Source organism: Oreochromis aureus, linkage group 2 (genome assembly GCF_013358895.1).
Source record: "Oreochromis aureus strain Israel breed Guangdong linkage group 2, ZZ_aureus, whole genome shotgun sequence".
NCBI classification, from domain to species: domain Eukaryota; kingdom Metazoa; phylum Chordata; class Actinopteri; order Cichliformes; family Cichlidae; genus Oreochromis; species Oreochromis aureus.
In genome coordinates, this window is record NC_052943.1 from 30,029,407 (window position 1) to 30,047,626 (window position 18,220).

The 18,220-nt window shown below is 44.5% G+C and overlaps 1 protein-coding gene across 1 annotated transcript in view; it reads left to right on the forward strand.

Annotated features, from left to right (window-relative positions):
• Window positions 1-272: 272 nt before the first annotated feature.
• The window catches only part of fat2 (FAT atypical cadherin 2), a 97,729-nt gene continuing 79,781 nt past the window's right edge, over window positions 273-18,220 (forward strand). The window contains exons 1-2 of the mRNA XM_031746293.2: window positions 273-494; window positions 14,613-17,879. Coding sequence (XP_031602153.2) covers window positions 14,621-17,879 — 3,259 coding nt within the window. The 5' untranslated portion in view covers window positions 273-494; window positions 14,613-14,620. The remainder of the gene's footprint in view (window positions 495-14,612; window positions 17,880-18,220) is intronic.

An 18,220-nucleotide genomic window follows, 5' to 3' on the forward strand; every position in this document is an offset into this window, starting at 1 on the left:
GAGACTGGATGTACAGGATCAGAAACACACACATATGCACTCGCCACAGAGGCTCAGTGCTGGCTGAGGCCCAAAGGCCTGAACCCACAGGCAAGGAAAGGGGGGCCAGCCCACGATCTGGGCACATGGAAGGTGTGTGTGTGTGTGTGTGTGTGTGTGTGTGTGTGTGTGTGTGTGTGTGTGTGAGTGTGTGTGTGTGTGTTGCACTGACAGAGAGGAGGGACAGTGTAAGAAGTGGGTGGAGATGAGATCCTGAGGGAGTGCTGAGGTGTGTGTCTGGTGCAGATCCTCTGAAGGCACTGAGGCTGAGACTCACTCCTGTAACTCTGCATGTTTGTACACTCGTCTTCTTTTTCTCGTGAACTTTGCACCAAACTGTGATGGGAGGACGGCAGCTGTCGCCGTGCGAGCAAAGGATTTCTTTTAAAGTTCCCGAAGCGTGACAGGAGAGGAGAAAGAGGAATTCCTGGAAGAGACGTCTAACTGGACGTCAGGTAAGGTTTCCACACTGCTTGCTGTTTATTGTGGAGAATAATACCACTATTTAGCACCGCAGTGTCACATAACAGTAGCCAGGAGGAGTTTTAAACAGGACAGAAGAGCTGAAAACTACATGAAGCTCACATGTGAGAAAAGTTCAGTTTTTGCTTTAGTTTTAAAGCACATGTAGGATTTCTCCGAGGGCAGCGGCTCTCCTCGGGAGGATGTCTGAGGTTTAACACAGAGAATAAATGACACGTTTTATGTTGGAGAAAAGAGATAAAAGTGTGTGTGTGTGTGTGTGTGAAGTGTGTGATCTGACAGGTTTCGCTCAGAGCATTTGTATGGGAGGAGGGTGAAGGAGCACATGTCAGCGCATGCAGGCTGACGTCCTGAGCTTCATCGAAAGTTTCTCGCCCTTGTCTTCATATTTGTCCTCGAGCTGATTTACTGTATGAGCAGTTAAATCATATAATCACGCCTCTGCAGTATGCTGATAATTTGATGGTTTTTAAATAAGGGTTAGAAAGCGCTGAGGTGCTCCTGTGTCTGCCTGCAGGGTCTGCCTGCAAACTGAGATCAGTCATGGTGTTTGAGACGGATGGAGGCGAGATAACCTTTAAAGACAAAAACACATAACTTCTCTAAAAGCACACTTTCCCTTTTGCCCTGAACCTGGCGTGACCTCACAGAGTCTGTGTTGTGTTCATGTTCCAGTTGTAATTTGGCTGCCGTGACCCTGGAGAGCAGCCGTATCTCCTTCTTGTTCTTCTTCTTCTTTTGTTCGATGCCCTAGCGGGGTTGCAAGAGCAGCTCGTCTGCCCGTTCTCTGGTCGGCATGTTTGAGTTGGTAAGGATTTTACCCTGGATGCCCCTCCTGATGCAGGCCTGCGGGGTTACCTGAAGCCGGGCCGGCACATGGAGTATGTTAGCTGGTGATCCCATCAGAGGTGGAGTAACCAGATGCCACTCCATTTACTAGAAATCTAGTAAATGGAGTTTCGTGTTTTTTAAGGGTGGATGTTCTGCTGGGATTTCACAGCCGAGCGCTCCGTCTGGACCAATGGGTCATTTGTCCAGGCCCATTTAATGACGGCGTTGATAACATGGTCGTAATGACTCGTTGAGATAAAGTCGTAGCTGGAAGGGTGGCTGAAACTGCCCGCCATAAATGAGAGATGGATGTTTAGCTGGGAGCTATTAGTCCGGCCTGCTGGGCTCTTGATGAGACTGAGCTAATATCTCACAGAAGATTACACAGAACTACACAGGATCAAAAACCAGTGCTGCGAGGGCAAAATGAGGCTAAATGCACCCAGACACATGCCTACCAGAGCAGCGACACACTTCTCTTCCTCTTCCTCAACGAGTCCAAACGAGCCTGATTGACTGATAGCTGCTCCCTGTTAGCATCCTGAGGCACTTCTGTAAATGCAGCGCTGTGAGGCCAGAGTGGCCTTGTGTGATTTAAACAGTCCCGCAACCTCACATCACATGACTCATATCTGCACACAGTGGCTTCGTACCTGTTCAGGTGGTCTGTTTTGGTAAACGCTGGATGTAAAGGGGGTAAAAATGTCTCTCACAGCCACTGTAAAACACACACACACATATCTGTGACGTGAGAGTTTTTATGAGGGTCTTCAGTGGTGCAGTGCCACATCTCTCACAGATGCTCCAACAGTAAAAGCTTTGATTGTAAAGCAGAGCTCAAACAGAGTTTCACAGCAGCATGTAAAAGCTGTGGCTGTTGGGTGTGGGGGGAGGGGAGCTGCTCCTAAACAAGGAAAAATGTCATATTTTGCTCACAGACGTCGTTAGTCTGCACACAGCAAAGGACCTGAAGGTAAAACGTGTGATTGTGCAACGCTGTAGTAACGTTCAGTTTGAAGGAAAAAAAACAGGTTAGTGTACTTGGGGCAGATTTTTGGCAAATCAATTAAGCTTAAAATAAAAGTGCACACAGTAGTGGGGGCTGGTGGGGTGTCAATCACATGATTTTTGAGTCATCAGTATTCAAAAATCAAAGCTCTGAAAATTGCAGGTACTGCTGTGGTTTAGTCAGACTGCCTTTTGATTGGTTTCTTAAGGCAAAATAATGCATTCTGGGTAAACTTTGAGGGGTCATGTTCAGTGGGATAGGTGTCTAAAAAAGGGTAATTTTTACCTACACGTGATAGCAGCTCTGATCCATGAACTCTTATTAAGTTATGAAGGCTCAAAAATAAAAATAAAACCTTCAAAGGCTCCAAACAGTAAAAAGATTTGAAGGTAAAAGTTTGCATGGCTTCATTAAATATGTTAAAGATAGTGTAGGTCAGGTGGGGAAGCTCTGGTTGATTTATCAATCTTTGAACTTCTCTGGCCGTGCCAGCCCACTGTGTGTGCACTTGGATAAAGCTCATTTGATTTGGTGGACACACACAGCCCAGTTTGACGTTGCATGATCCTGACCACTAAAACCAGACAAACCTCTGAAATTCGAGCTCCTTCTGAAAACGTTAACATTTAATAAACCACCCAGTTATAAAACTGAACAGTAGAGCTCAGATTTTCCACATTCAACCTGTTTAGTGTCTCTCTAAAAATAGTGACTCACAGAGAACCGTCTCACCCAGCGGGCCAGGCCACCTCACTTTGCTGCGCTACTGCAGGCCGAGGCTGACGTCCGGACCGTAGCTCTCATCTGCCTTCGTTCACGATCACCTGTGACTCAAAACGGTGAGGAGTCCCACGTGTACGCTGAACCGGGGCAGACTGGACGTTTCTCTTTGAAACCCCCTGCTGAGGTTAGCGTCTCTGCTTTTGTTGCAGAGCAGATCTCAGAGTAAAGGTTGGACACACTTCTGATCAAACCCTGAACATTAAGTCATTTCACTCAATGTTTATTAATACTTTATTTCCGACGGATGCTCCGTTTGAGGTTTCCCTCACAGATGTTGGTCGTCGAGGCCGGGTTAAGTCCTACCACACTGTAACTCACTCAGATATAACCGTTAAAGGCCTCCACGCTCCGGCTTCACTCTGGGTGTGAGTGGGGTTAGTTTGGAGGCCGTGACCCTTCCAGACAGAGGTCACCATCGTAACCTCACCCTGACAAAATTCAGCATCTGAATTTCAGCTGTGAAAGCTGCTTAAAGGGTTTAACATCTGCTTTTTATGTTAAACACACCCCCAGAAAAGCCCAGACCACTGATTTTAATCAGATTACTGTGAGGAAGCTGGACTCAAATAAAAAACAAGCTGGCCTGCCACGAAGCTCACAGCGTAATGTTACACTCAGCCTCATTATAAAGTCCCCCTAATAAAGCCCCGAAGCACTAATTTATATATGAGAACAGGTGAATAATTTAGGATGGTGACTGGAGCTGACTGTGCAGGGGTCAGGGGTCACAGTCACTGAGGACTGCTAACGATCATGCAGGAAAAAAGCTATAAGGCGAGAGCAGAGCTGTGAGGCAGCCTCCATCAATAAGAACAAGTCATGGGGGTGGGGACTCGGTCAGTCCTACCTCCAACCGGCGGATCCCCCAGAGCCTGATTTTAATTGGTACCTGGAAGTAGGAGCGCATACAGGAGCAGCTGTCTGTTCTTATTTGAGTATTTTTTCACTTCATACCTCCGCAGCCCTCCAACAGCAGAGCACATTTCACTTCTCCTGTGAAGGTCCAAAAACATTCTGCAGACCCCTGGCTGTAAAAGAAAAAAGGTGACTGACACTAAACACCTTGTAGAGTTTAAAGCCCTCCTAACCTGACACGTGGAGCCGTCCTGCGCCTGGTTGATCCCTGAACTTAACCCAAGATCTTTACTGATCTACGTAAAGCAGGGATGGAGGGATCTCTGTTCTGGTTTGGTCCTATGAGGAACAAATCCAGTTGACCAAATGTGTCATACTGACAGAGTCTGCACCGTGTTTCAGGAATGAGATGTCTGAATGGCAGAGAGGATGAGGTTTAGTCTGCAGGTGAAAGACGGAAAGCAATCGCGTGAAAAGACGGGGCATGAATTCATGAGAAAACACAGCACGTTACTGAGACGACAAACAGATAAACTGCAGCTGCACGTGGTCGGCTGTGGAAGTTCTGCCTTGTTGGTAATCACTGATCACTGTGGGGTTGGCTGGTATTCGCTCTTCTTCACAATCAGTTTCAAGATCCAACAGGTTTGGCTTCATTGAATCCAACATTACAGTTTGGCTTTGCAGCGTGTGGGCGTCGGCCTTAGGCTTGGCCACGGTCCGAGCTTCTGGAGGTTTATTTAAAGTCACAAGCCAGTGGTCGCTCTGCTGGATGCTGCTCTATGAATGTAAATGTGAACCAAGCTGCACGTTTTCATGTTTCAGAACGGTTTTTCTCTGATTGTTGGGGTTGTCTCTGTATTACTCTTGGTCTTTACCTTACAGAATAACGTGCTTTGATGCAACTGCTGTTGTGATTTAAATAAAACTGAATTGAACTGAAACTGCCAGCCAGAGTCGGCGAGAACTTTTCCCGTATGAGGATGGACGAGTCACAGTTGGGTGTTTGTCATCCGTCCATCCATGACCAACAACAATCACTCTCAACGATGGTAATGTTCGAGATGGCGTTGGTCATTTTTACAGCAGTAGCCTGTGAACTGTGACAGATCCACAGCTGGACGATTCCTCTGAAATCACCTCACTAATCTGTCTGAGATGAGCCTGTCGGTGTTTTCACATCAGAAACTATGACTAGGGGCGATCGTGGCTCAAGAGTTGGCAGTTCGTCTTGTAACCGGAAGGTTGCCGGGACCGTCTCGGTCATTGTGTCCTTGGGCAAGCCTCTTCACCTACCGCTTACAGGTGATGGTCAGAGGAGCCGATGGCACGATATGGCAGCCTCGCTTCTATCAGTCTGCCCCAGGCAACTGTAGCTTGCCTCCACCAGTGTGTGAATGTGAGAGTGAATGAATAGTGGAATTGTAAAGCGCTCGAAAAGCGCTATATAAATGCAATCCATTATTATTATTATTATTACTATTAAATGATTGTGTGAGGGAAAAGATCTCGGACCTCACACTGTGCAGAGATGTTCTGCAGACAGCAGGCATTTCAAATGGCTGCTGACAATTTGCAAACAGTGCAGCAATACAGGGATTAGCGGGGATTATAATGGGCTACTCTTCAGGATTAAGAAGAGGACCTTGAATCCCCTCTGAGGAAACTGGACCTGGCGTTGATGTTATTTTATATGTAACTTATGATTCATGAGACATCTTCTTGTTTCATGTGGCGCACTCTGATTGCTGTTCTTCATCATTCTTAAAACTCTTTCCAGCATTAAGCTGCCACGCTGTGCTGCAGAGCTGCACGTGTCACAGAGCATAAAGCGACCTTTCGTCTGAAGGCGAGCAGCTGCTGGAGCACCTCATTGTCAAATTTGACATTTGGAGCTGATTTTGCTCTTAAAGGAGGAGGGAGATATTCTTCACGCTTTGCAGTCATCAGATCCTAGGTGTTTTTTTCACCCTAAAACAAAAATGAGCGCTTAATAAAGTGGCAGCGGGCGAAGCCTCCCCATCCATCACGGTCCAGCGCTGCAGCCCAGACTCATTACTGTGTGAGATTGTCCCAGTGTAATGACCCTCTGTTGTTATTTTTAATGTCTACCGGGGAAACTGAACTCTGCAATTATGCAAATGAAGATGAAAGTCTGAAAGTAAGTTGAGTTTCTGGTGGAGGAAAACGTGCTGCCGTGCCTCAGCCCGGACGACTGAACGCATTAAAGGATAAAAACTTCAAACCACATTCTTAGTGTTTGTGTGGCTTTTGAAGAAAAAGGCCGCCACGTTACCGTCTCACTGATGTGCAGCTGTGGGCATGCTGGGACACTAGGGGGTTTAGTGTCAGTAAGTGGTTTGTACTCAGCTAATTACTGATTGGTGGCACAGGTGAAATAACGTGAGCCAATCAGGCTTAAGCTTCAGTTTGAACTCCAGCTTCCTGCCTGAGCTTTCGGCTGTGCCGAGTTTGCTCTGCACAGAGGTCAGCTGTTCGTCAATAATAAGAACGATCGTTTTTAGGTTTAACACAGAGTTTGCTTTTTGTCTGTGAAGATTTCACTGATTTCTCATCCTGAATTTGTGCACTTGTCATGGCCTCGTATTTATATGTAAACAGGTACAACATATATCAGGTAAAACTCGCTGATGGGAACTGTTCCCAGACTTAAATACACGGTTTATAAGGTTCTGTGTGCGGATCCTTCCAGCGCTGCTCTGAACCTGCATCCTGTTGGGGTCTCAGCGGGACAAACCTCCGACCTGCTGAGCCGCTCTGTCCGCTTCCTCCCTGCTCCGTTAGCGGAAGTCGCACACCTGGACCGAACAGGTCGACTCACCGTAACCGACACTGGACCCGGCTTTTAGAGACGGGATGGCAGCGATAGGTTCATCTGGCCATTGCATCTGTTTAAACTTCCTGGATGAATTAACAAACCTCTACAGGAACTCTAATATCTAACTTTACTTATGAACAGGAAACACTAGAAATGATCGTACGTCTGCTTATTATGGGGCTAAAGTCAGCTAAAAAGGCTCCTGTGCAATGTTCCCTCTAATTTTTCACGTCTGAGCGAACACACAAACTCCCTGAGCGATCCCTTGGACCACTGTGAGCGACATCAGACATGTGCACTGTGGTCGCGCCGGCATCTAATCCATCCAAGTTACATGGTTTATTAAAATAATCAAATTACAGCATTTACATTTATGTTAGACTACTTTTAATTAACTGCTTTAGCCCACTTACAATGAAAATGTAAAAAAAATCTAGTCATTGACCTGTGTAGTATGTTAACACTATTGGAAGTAAAAATAACTTGAACTCCAATTTTGAAAACACAACTTTCTTTCTTTTTTAAAAAAAGCTCTGACTTGTATTATGAGTATGAGTCTGTGGTCTGGGAGAGAGTCCTGTAACTCTCTGTCTGCAAAATATAGTATATAATGACCAATGCTGGGCAATTAATTATATAGTTACTTCTTCAAAAAAGTAACTCAGTTTGGCAAACAACAAAGATTTTTGCAGCTATTTTTTTTTTTAAATGCAGCCAAGGCATTTATTTAAAAACATTTCAAACTATGTACAGAACAATCAGCTGTTCTGCATCAAATCTGATGCCACACAAATTATTTGTGCCACTCCAAAAAATAATTTCTGTCCACTATGAGATAAAGGAGAACAACAGCCTGATACCTGCAGGCCTGACAACAGGAGATGTATCACTCCTGTAACACCTGTAACATTCAGTACTCGCCTCATTGTTCTGACACACACAGCAAAACTACACTACACACTAACTACACAAGATTTGCGCTAAACGTCGCAAATCTCTCACATATCAAAGCACCGCCATCACTCCTAAAACTTCCCCCCGTTTCTTAACAACTAGATGCCACCTTGCCATATCATTTTTTGATTGGTCGACATGGTACTTTTTTGGACGAATAGGAAAGGGAGAGGGGGGTGGAGTTTGTTTTTGCTTCCAGGCGGAGAGTGCTTTCGATCCATTTTTCTTATAAAACGCCGTTTTTACCGTTTATTCCCGCAGTAAATATAAACAACGACAGTATTCAGGAAGAAAACCAAACATTGCATATTTTTTTTTATCACAACTCTGGTTTTACGTGGCCTATCAACACTATCACACTTTTTCCGTCAACTGTTCCGTCTGTCCTGCTCACATCTCCAATGGTTGCACACGTTGTCATTAATGTGGCTTCACTGCACATCAGCCACGCCGCTTTGCCAGCTAAAACACCGGAGTCGGCACATAAGGACGCTGTCATAGCCTGTCAACCACGTTGATTAGCTGCGTATATACGAATGTAAATCGCATTATTGGCTGGACTATAGGATAAGGTGGCATCGTTCTAATACAATATGGGAGCAGCCAGTCACTCACTGACTAACACTGCAAAACAGAATTGTTAAAGTATTAATTTTAATTTCAATTCAGGTTAATTTTTTTGTGCGCAACACAGATTTTCTGTGCGCAGAGACCGTGCCAGCAGTGCGCAATTGCGCACGTGCGCAGCTTAGAGGGAACATTGCTCCTGTGCTGTGCATGCAGTGAGATTATGTGTAGCTGGGTTTGTAGTATAAATTGATCATTTAGCTGTTAGAGAAATAAATAAAGCACTGTTTTCATTTATGGAAGTGAACCTCAGCTCTGTGAAACACCTACACCCCAGCAGCTCCTTTATGTGACGACTGGGATATTAAATTTCAGGGCCCTCGTCTCTGCTCTCTTTTTTCAGAATGGGGGTGTAATCACTGACAAAAAGCAGGAAGTGGGTTGGTGGGATTAATACACTCACAGGGGGAGCAGGAGGAGGAATAATGCCAGATAGTTTCCAGTGACAAAAGGAAAACCCTGAGATCCTTTCACTCGCTCGGTGTTTCACTGCAGTTTCCTGGAGAAGAAGCTTTTGTACAAACATATGGCCGCAATTATTGTGCTATTCAGGCTCAAACAACACGCCCTGCCCTCCTTTTATAAAATCCCCTCAGGTTTTCACAGCCAGACTGACAGCTCTGCAGATCCATGATTCAACTTGTTGCGGGAGTCATCACACAGGAAACGGACTACTACAATCACGCTGAGTGAAATGGCTCGTGTTCAGCTCCTCGTAGCATGGATGAGTAAGAACATAAGAGCAAAAAGCGTAATTTATCATGAACCTGAACTATAAAAACAGAGCAGGCTGGAGGAGGGTTCCACTTTATGCAGGAAGTCAGAGGATTATAAGAATAAACCATTTTTAAAAACGTATCACTTTTCAAAGCAAAACGAGGCCTGAAAAAGAGAAAAGAGTGATGTATTTAAAGGATCAGACCTCGTGCAGCTTTTTTCTTTCCTTGAACAGATGAGTTGGATTGAATTTTGAATTTTGAATCAGTCCGAGACGGTCATGATCAGTTCACGAGGAGATAATCTCCTCTCTGTGTGATGACACTTTGTTCCTCTCACGCTCCCTCTGCCCACATTTTTTAAAAAATATATCTGGATTTTTCCCAGAGGCCTGTGGCAGTTCTGTGAATCCAGATTCAGTGATAAGACCCGCCAGCTTCCTTGTGTCTGATGGTGTGGAGGAAGTCATCTGGTTTCAGGAGCTGTTGAACTCTGACATGCAGCTGAAACCTTTAATTGAGTTTTCTACAAAATGCCCTCAAAGTGGATCTCTGCTCATTTATTTTCTTTCTATGACTCTTCCAAAGCATCTTTGCATGATTAATAGTTCAAAATAATCCTTCTTTGTGCCCCACAGCTCCTCCTCAGTATTAATCAAGCTGTTTCAGCTCTGATTGGCTGCCTCCTGCTAACAAAAGTTTTAAACAGCAGGTAGGTGGGGCTTCTCTGTGTGTGACGTGACCATATTAGAGAAACCTGCTCTATGTGACATCATCCAGAGCTTGGAGTGATAAATTGAGTGTTTGGATTACAGCACATCATCAGAAACATGTTAAAATTAGCATGAACCACTGGGACAGTTTTTTACAAATTATTCCGGTTTTAAATCAGCGTGTTGAAAGGTCGCCCAGTTTGAGTTTTAAGAAGTGTTCACGTCAGCTTAACTGAGTAAACTTTGTTGATCAATTGATTTTTTTTGGTTTTATACTGTGTTGCCAGGAATTTTACACCTGATAAAATGCAAGGAAATTTAAGATGAAATGAAAAGATTATGCTAAAAATAAAAACCGAGACACAGCAAAGTCGGGAAAAAATAACAAAGATCTTAAAGATTGCTGAAAAAAATGTACCAGCATGAACACCTGTGATGAACTTAGACACTGCAGATAAGATGCACATCAGGCCTCTGTGCTAAAAGTGCTGCAGAGAGGCGGCGAGCATTAAAGACAGGAAGCTGTCGGTGACCCCGACCCGCTCGCACTGACTGACGGGGCGGGACCAGGATGCAGATGCTGCTCTGTTTGAGCCCTGAGCCATAGGGGTGATGTGGAAATGTGAGCCATGCATTTAGCTGCAGGTTTTCACCTGGAGCTGTGTGTGAGAGACCTCAGTGGCAGTGGAGCTTTGTGCCCCAAAATGAGCTCTGAGGGGGAAGAGCTGAGCTGAGCCATTTCCTGTGCAATGGGGCCGTTTGTTCTCAGAGCAGATCATCTCTCACATTTCTTTAAGCAATTTTCGCTCGAGGTCTGATAGGATTTTGACTCCACATGGAATTAAATTGTACATGAGGTGTTCTTACTGATCGAAGAGCTGAGAACTTGTGGTCCTCCTCATGCATTTGCCCTTCTCCCTGATCTGCGCTTCTCTGAAGAATGACATGTATTCCTTCATTTCCTTTGCCTGTAAATTTCAACCAAAAGCAGCTCCGTGTATTTTTTAAACCTCAGTCTGTTAGAAATAAGCCAGCTTAAATCATCAGCCCAGAATGCACTGCAGATCCAGAGTGCACGCTATCCTTCGCAGGTCAAAATGTATATTAAACATTTACAGTTTATGGCATCCTAAGGCCCACACGGTGGTCCTTTTATCCAGCGTTTGATAAAAGAGAGCACCAGAGCCAGTGCAGCCCTCTGAGCAGTTTGTATGAACGCGTGCTGATGAAACAAATCATCCTGATTTGTGAGGTTCATTACAGCCCGGCTCAGAGTTCATTAGATTCATAATGTTTTCCAGTTTCCCAGCGAAGGTCGAATCCATCTTCGTCTGCCTGCTTTGGTCCTTTTTATTTCACCACTAGATGAAGAAGCATTAGATTCCTCCTGTGACTTTTAATGTTCCCAAACCGTGTTCGATACTCTAATACGCAGTAATAACAATATGCAGGTGCAGACAGGCACAGAGCAGACTACAGTCGTATGTAAACTCCTTCAACAAGACGTGGTTTTTAATCACCTTTTAATAACTCATTTTTAATAGAATACATGGCCTACTAGTTTCTCCAAAAACATGTTAAAAATCAAATCCTATTAGAGGACATGCTTGAACCTAAATCTGCATGATTAGGGAATTCCTGTTTTATGCTTAAAATTCCTCTTTAAAAAACATGTTACTGTACGTCCCCGTGCACGTGGTTTACATTTGTATATCTATTTGTATTTGACTGTCTCTAAGTGCTGCCGTAAAATGGTAAATATAAAATATTATCTTGTTTTATCTTATACTAAAAAATGATATTATATATTTATTTGATAAAATTGCTTTAACCTTGAAATATTGAAACTGGACTAATGAACATGTAAATGTTTAGATTTGACTGACCGACCATACATGAGGCTGAATCTAACAGCTTTGTCTGAGAATGCAATGCATTGCTTTGATGTGAAGATGAAAAATAATAATATATATAAAGACATTATGCATGTGTATAGTGAGATGTTCAAGGACCTTTTAATAATACAGGAGAAATTAAATAGACCAAACACTGAAGAAGAGTCAGGCACATGATGGGCCATCAGATTAGAAACTGAAGCAGTGAAACGGGCACGTCTGCTCTCACCTCAGCTGAGCAGGTAACACTTCATAACACTGCCCTGACTAAGGGCTTATTTCTCCTGTAATTTATGTAATTATATTTACTTACAAATAGTTAAAGGTAAAACCACTAAAATGAGGTAAAAAGTCAGGTTTTAAGTAAGTACGTTTTAGCACTTGCGTAACAATATTTCCCAGTTTTACATTATAAGCACGCTGTATTTTACAGGAAAAGAGACATTTGGACCATGATTATATAAATAAAGATGTAATAATCTCCACCTTTCCAGGCAGCATAAATATTCTCGGTGGAGAGATCAGCGATCTGTGAGGCGTCCTAAAATAGTCAAGTCAAACCCTGAAGCAGTGCATCTAAAATGTCCCGGGGCCAAAATAGACATGAGCACCAGAAAAAAATGACGGTGCAGAAAGCCTGGCAAAATTACAAAACACCTCGCCTCTCTTTTGAAATCCAAGCTGTGACGCTGGTGTTTGTAATCTGATCAACTGTCACCATGTGAGTGGAGATAACACCCCTCATACCTGTCACCGTCCAGTGAAAGCTCCAGCGCCAGCCTACCTGGAGACTCGGGGCCAAACCATCAGTGCGTCCGGGAGAGCTGTTTTCCTAAACCCACATGAGTGTGAGATCGCGTGAGATACTGGTATTCATAACTTTCTGGCACAATAAGGCATCTTTTGTCTTGCCCTTTTGTTTGTTCAGATTTGTTTAGACAACTGAAACCGAATGGTTGATGTGAAGGTGCGGAGATATTCTATTTGAAATAGTTCATTTTTGTAGAGGAACCGGAGGTAGGAGGGAGAACTTTTCATGCCTCTAATTTTGGGAAAAGGAGTTTCTTCCTTCCAGATCGCTGTGTTTGGATGAGCTGTCAGAGAGGCAGTGAGGACCCAAGTGTCTCGACCTCCAGCTGTTCTCAATTCCAGCTAGCATGGTGTGGGCATCCTCATTATTTTCCAGATTCCTTGAGCACATCAGACTCTTTGCACTCCTCTGAATAAAGTGAGCTTCACTGTTAAAGCAGTTGTGTGATTCATGTCTTTAGGTTGTTTGTGAGTTACTTTTAGCTTTTTGTGTCCTGACGGGGTTGATCTTTCTGCCAGCACGCCGTGTACACGCCATCAATCAGAGGCTTGGACCACATGGACATGAACCACAGGAAAACACTGGCATAGGTCAATATGGCGATTCCAGAGATGCTGAAGAGTTATGCTACAATGCTGATGTATAGAAACATGGATTAGGTTCAGAAGGATATTGTGTGTTATGATTTTGAAAGAGAAACTTTAAAGTGTAAGACAACACTGGCAGTGACATCCTTAACTGAGCAATAATTTCTGATGCATGTCTTCATCAGATTTGAGTTTTAGACCTCTACATCATCAGGGGGATGTTTTAATCCTAATCCCCTTAAATGATTTTGTTTGTATAAACAGATTGTGAGCAATAAATTGGACAAAATGCTGAATGTAGCAAAAATGGTAAAATTAAAATCGCAAAGGTTCGATAAAGACTCCAGTTTCAAAACATTTTGAAACTGACAGCCAAATATTTTTCTGGTAATTTCAGTTATGGATGGGTTAAGGTTTGAGTCTTACCCTCAGAGGTTTAAAAAGTGTTTACCCGTCCAGTGGTGAATGTGTTCTGAAGCAAACACATCCGGAGACAACATGGTGATTTTTGTAGCAAGATCATCGTCATCATCATCAGGTTTGGTCCGAGTCCATCTTTTCAGAACATGTTCAGCTGCTGCTGCTGTGACTCATTTATGCAGAAGGTGTAAACAGGTTAAAGCCACCGTCTTTCCCTAAGGCTAAGCTGGTTTAGAGTCTGAAGCTTCCCAGGAAGTCAAAGAGAACGTAAAAAAAGGAATAATAGCTGCACCATATGCCTCCAACCTCCCAACAGACACTGTAGGTCTGTTAAACAGGTCCGTTATTTCTCGCTGCAGCTGGTGCATGGATGGAATCTGATTAAAAACCATTGTCTTTCAGAACAACTTATAATAAAAGATGCTGTTAAACTGGAAGAAAAATGACAAAACACATGTGTGAGCTTTGTAGAGTTGGACATAAATGTAGGCTGCAGGTAGTGATTGGTGTTTTTATCTGTTTAACTTTTTGATCAGGTCTTCCCTGTAAAAGGTTATGGGTGCAGCAGTTTGATGACTCATGCCTCCAGGGATAAGTGCTCTCAGTCTCTGAGCCACCCACCATCACCTACCAGGTCATGCAACTGTAGACTCCTCCACAGCGCTGCAATGACTGAAGGCGATTATTGGGAAGGCTCTGTGCTGCTGATTTTCAGCCTCAGAGAAATGATTAGGGGGTGTTTGGGCTGCCAACTCTCTGAAAAAGCTTGTTCGCCTGAAACAATCCAGCGTTTTACTGGTTTTACGTTTTGTCAAGACAAGTTAGGACAAGAGTGAGACACCTCTCAACAGCCTCCCCTTGGCTGTTGTGTCAATATGCTCTCTCTGTTGTACTCTTTGTGCTGGAGCTTCAGGGAAGTGATTGGTCTATTTACAAAATAGCTTTGAGTGTACATTTCATGTCTTGTCGTGTGATACAGGCAGCTGTTGTCTCTCCCTAAAGGCTTTTCTTACTGACTTTTATTCTTCTCTTTTCTGTCTTTTTTTACAGATGTGAAAATGTTCAAAAAGGGGATTATGAAGGCAGCTTCAGGAGCAATCCTTCTTCTTTTTGCCTCAGTCCTCACATCTGTGACAAGATGTGAAGGTAGTTATAGACTGGGAAAAGGCAGATCTCCTCTGCTGTTTACACACCACCTCTACAACGCTGCCATCAACGAGAACTCTGCCCCGCGAATGTACGTTGAGACGCAGGTGAAGATGGGCATCGAAGTGACAGATCCGCTGTGGGACATCAAGTACAACATCGTCTCAGGTGACGACGACAGCTTCTTTAAAGCAGAGGCAGTCAAAGTCGGAGATTTCTGCTTTCTCAGGATCAAGACGCGCAGCAGCAACTCGGCTCTCCTCAACAGGGAGGTCCGAGACTCGTATACTCTCACTGTGGAGGCAAAGGAAAGCACTTTTGGCTTCGAGGCAATGACGAAGGTCTTCGTCCAGGTGCTTGACACCAACGACTTAAAGCCTCTCTTCTACCCAGCATCATACAATGTGGCCATCAGGGAGGACGCTCTTCTAAAGTCAAGTGTCACCAAAGTCAGCGCTACAGACGCCGACATTGGGAGCAATGCTGAGTTTTATTATTCGTTCACCAGCAGAGCTCATCCGTTTGTTGTTGACCCTTTCACGGGCACGGTGAGCCTCATCAAGAGGCTCAATCACACTCGCGCACAGCGCTACGACCTCACCGTATTAGCAGAGGACAGGACGAAAAAGATGTCCGGTGTTCAGAAATTTGGGAATGTTGCCAGGGTCACAGTAAACATACAAAAAATGGCCATGGCATCTCCAGTTATCACACCGCCCCCTGAAGCTACAGTGTCTGCAGACGGAAAAATAAATATCAATGTCCATGTGGAGGAAGGAGTTAAGCCAGTGGAATCCCTCAATATCATTGGAGGGGATCCCCACAAATGGTTTGAGGTAATCCCCTCAGGTGTGCAGGGTAGTGACTTCCAAGTGATCTCTACAAAGAGGATTATTTGGTCTCAGACTCCTTATGGATTTAATCTTTCGCTGCAAGCTAAAGACAGGAGCTTGTCAAGTTTCCTCTCTCCAATCACACAAATCCACATTCCACCCTATCATTACAGCCCACTGGCATTTTTGGAGGACACCTACATTGTGACTCTGAGTGAGTTTTCACCCCCACAGACTCATGTACTTAAGGTTTCTGTCAACTCGGTTCCCTTTAACGTTACCTTTAGTATCAAGAACAATCCAGACACCTCTAACTTTAAGATCAATCCTAAAACTGGGATTATCATAACTGCAGGGAAATTTGATTATGAGAGGAAAGATCGATATGAGTTTGATGTAATGGCCAATCACGGTGAAGCTGAGACTCACATCGTGGTGGAGATAACGGATGAAAACGACAACAGCCCACAGTTCACACAGACATCCTATCAGGCCACACTGGATGAAAACAGCCCTGTTGGCAGCAGCGTGTTGAAAGTAGCAGCTTCAGACAAAGACAAAGGCAAAAACGGCTTTGTGACTTACACGATTGCAAATTCAGGCCCTCTGCCTTTTACAATAGATCCGTTCACTGGTATCATCTCTACCTCCGAACACTTGGACTACGAACTGATGAAACGGCGGTATCACCTGAGAGTTTGGGCGTCGGACAGCGGTGGCCCCTTCAGTCAGGTCAGTGAAAGCCCTGTGACAATAACTCTGAACAACATCAACGATAACATCCCTCTGTTCGAGCAGGTGGGCTGCAATGTTACTGTACCTCTGGATTTACCTGTGGGACACGAAGTCGCCCAGCTGTCAGCTATTGATTTAGATGAGCTGCAGCAGCTGAGGTATGTCATCGAGTCAGGGAACGAGCTCCAAGTGTTCAGGATCAACTCTGTGACTGGAGTTGTTGCCCTTAAACAACCTATCCCTCTGCTGCAGGGTTCATTCACTCTTAGAGTTGTAGCCACCGATGGGAAGCATCACTCTGAAGCATCGGTTGTCAGGATAACCATTACTAACCGAGGTGAAGATCCAACGCTGCACTGCAAGGAAACGGGCATTGCCAAACAGGTCACGGATAAACTAATCAAGTCAATCAAACCCATTTTAATCAATCAGGAAGAGGACACGTTCTCAGATATCCACATCACCAATCGACATTCTCCCAAGTTTGACACAAGCATTCCCAGTTCGATTGATCTCGTCGAGAACCATCCATTAAATTCGACCATAGTTCAGTTCAAAGCAACAGACAACGACTCTGGGTTTAATAGTAAGCTTGTGTACGCCATATCGAGTGGGAACGAAGATGGCTGTTTCTCCATTGATACGTTCTCTGGTGATCTTCGGTTAGTTTGCCCACTGGACAGAGAGAGTAAGGAGTTCTACATTTTGAACATCACTGTTTATGACTTGGGAATACCGCAAACTTCTGCATGGAAATTCATTGCCATCAACGTCATGGATGTCAATGACAATCCTCCTGTTTTTGATCAGCCCAGGTACGTGATCCACGTGTCCGAAAACAAAGAGGTGAATTCGGTTATTTTTACATGTCGCGCAGCAGACCTGGACTCAGATATGAGCGGTAAAGTCCAGTATTCCCTCCTGACAACGACCGACATGTTCAGGATGGACGAATTCACCGGAGAGCTGATTGTGACGGGTAGACTTGATCGAGAAAGCTCACCCAGGCACGATCTCCTGATCGAAGCAAGAGACCAGGCAACAGTCGGCCCTCAGCTGTTCTCCACTGTCAACCTGGTGGTGATTTTGCAGGATATAAATGACAACCCACCCAGATTTGTGCCCAAAGTGCACAAAATAAAAGTTCCAGAAGATGTTCCTGTGGGCACGCTGCTTGTCTGGGTGGACAGCATTGACTTGGATCTGGGCAGTGGAGGCCTTGTCACCTATAACCTCAAAAACACAGAGAGCGGGATCTTCCATCTCGACTCCTCCACCGGCGCCCTCACCCTTGAGAGAGAGCTGGACTTTGAGAGGTGGCCATCTTACAATCTCACGGTCTGGGCAGTCGACCACGGCCTCCCTCGCTCCTTGTCATCGTCCTGCTTTGTGGAGATCGAGGTTCTGGATGTCAATGAGAACCTCCACCGGCCGGTGTTCTCAGAGTTCGTCTATGAAGCTCTGGTAAAGGAGGACTCAGCCGTAGGGACATCTGTGGTTACTCTGACAGCTTCAGACAAAGACCTGGGCAGAGACGGGGTCGTCAGGTACCGCATCCATGATGGCTCTGGCTTAGGAGTATTTACCATTGATGAGGAAACAGGTAACTAACACTTGGTGAATTAATTTTTGTTGTTGTGATGTTTTTATCTGAAAAGTAGAAAAGCAGTGTTAACAAGTTTTAGTCAGATGTGAAGTCTGATCTCGCTCTCATATCTTACTTTAGCTTAGCAGAAAGACTGGGAAAAAGCCTTTGTTCTCTCCAAAGGTTGCACCATTAAAACTCACCTAGTAACACATTAGGTTTCCATATAGAAATAAAGTTTAGGAGCTAAGAACCAATGTGACTGGAAGCCAAAGCTAACCAGCTGCTAAATGAAGCATTGTTTAGCAGAGTGTGTCTTCAGTGAAGGGTAAAGATTATAGACTAGTTCCCACCAGAAA